The following is a 1,802-nucleotide window of genomic DNA, read 5'->3' on the forward strand; positions in this document are numbered from 1 at the left end:
TTTAGGCCCATGGGTTCAAGAGTACTACTACACTGATCAAGGCATCTGAAAATGGTGGTTTCTTCACAGTTGATGTAGAAGTTTTCAACTCAGTATCTTATGAAAAGCAAAGTCTCGATATTCAAGTTGCACAGATGCCGTGCGATCCACCAGTAATGTGGATTGAGGATAACAGTACAATATTTACAGCACCAGTTGAGGTGACCTTAAAAATATTTTTCTTTCTTTCATACAGTAAAAAATAAGCATGATATAGATTAAGAAATTTCAAAAAAGAAATAAGAGTCAAACAACCAACAATAGATAAAAATACTTTCTTCACTCTTACTGAATGGATTTATTTTGCCTGAAGTGGGCCTAAGGCCAAAACATTGCAAAGTAAATCCATTTAAGAAAAGTGTAAAAACCATTTTTATCAACTTCTTTTCACTGTTTAATTTTATTAATGAATTTCTTTGATTTATGAGAACAAAAGCCAGAATTAGTAAAATATAGATTAAAAATTGTTTTCAATATTACACATTTATTAACTTTTAAGTTCTCTAATGGTTTGGAAGTTAGTTGTGTCTGTTTTTGTGTTTTCCTTATGTTTTGAAAGCAAGATTTGTTGAATTGTATATAATTGTGTTATATGAAGTACGTATGTGGGTATTTACTTGATATCAGGAAAGAACATGAAATGGTGTTACTATGAAGTACGTTTGTGGAGGTATTGAATCAAAGTAACTTCATAATATTTGTGTCATTATAATCTCACTGTTTTCAAATTATTATGAGGAAATAAAAGCCATGCATTTTTTTAATTATGCATGTTTTTGTCACCCATGAACTCTATTTCTTCTGATTTCAAACTAAAACAAAACATATGGCTGTGAATAGTACTTGATTCAATTATGAAAATATTAATGGGACAGAGTTATTGTTTCCTTTCTATTTTCTTTTATCATTGTATTTACTCTAAATCTAAAAGTTTGTTAGTTATTTTGAAGAGGAATTCAGAGAAAGTCTTTATTTGTTAATTGTGTAATTTCTTGTTCCATTTGAAACAATGTTAAACATTAATCCATCTTATAGAAAATGTTAAACATTAATCCATCTTGTAGAAAATGCGAGGAAAGAACTTTCGACTAGTGGGCAACGTTAAACTTGTCTGTAACCTAACTATGCAAGCTGAAAGAGAGTGGAAAGCTCAAGAAATTGATAGTTCGGGAAATCCTCTTGGTCACGTGATCGACCTTTCTGACCTGTTATCGTGGAACATTTCATCTCTGCTTGTCCCACCTCGACGCTTCAAGTTGGGCTTATATAAATTTATGCTTCGTGTAAGGATGATTGGTAAGGATTTGAGTTGTCTTGTTTTCAGATGTTAGGGAACCAATTGTTATATTACCCTGAAAGCTTGAAGTATGTCTTGCCATTGTTTATATATTTCACAGAAACTACCTGAAAAAGATACTGGTATGCAAATAAAAAGTCAGTTTTTTTACATCTCTGTCATAACATAATTACTGTTCTATTTTGTGTGATAGAAACAGGAAATATCCATCACTTAATTTAGAAGTTTTTTTCTATACAGGGCTGTGATGAACAATAAATAAAGGTATGTTCAATTCTAGAAAATAACATTAAATCATGTTAAAACATAATAGTACCTTTACATTAAATCATGTTAAAACATGGTGGTACCTTTATATTAAATCATGTTAAATCATGGTAATACCTTTATCTTAACTTATGTTAAAACATGGTAGTACCTTTACATTAAATCATGTTAAAACATGGTAGTACCTTTACATTAAATC

At 30.2% G+C, this 1,802-nt stretch overlaps 1 protein-coding gene across 1 annotated transcript in view; it reads left to right on the forward strand.

Annotated features, from left to right (window-relative positions):
• LOC106474644 overlaps positions 1 to 1,802 on the forward strand; it is a gene marked incomplete at its 3' end in the record, with an annotated part of 29,436 nt that overhangs the window by 17,635 nt on the left and 9,999 nt on the right. The window contains exons 13-14 of the mRNA XM_022402951.1: positions 42 to 200; positions 1,104 to 1,335. Coding sequence (XP_022258659.1) covers positions 42 to 200; positions 1,104 to 1,335 — 391 coding nt within the window. The remainder of the gene's footprint in view (positions 1 to 41; positions 201 to 1,103; positions 1,336 to 1,802) is intronic.

The sequence above is a fragment of the Limulus polyphemus genome, unplaced genomic scaffold (genome assembly GCF_000517525.1).
Source record: "Limulus polyphemus unplaced genomic scaffold, Limulus_polyphemus-2.1.2 Scaffold7473, whole genome shotgun sequence".
NCBI lineage: Eukaryota > Metazoa > Arthropoda > Merostomata > Xiphosura > Limulidae > Limulus > Limulus polyphemus.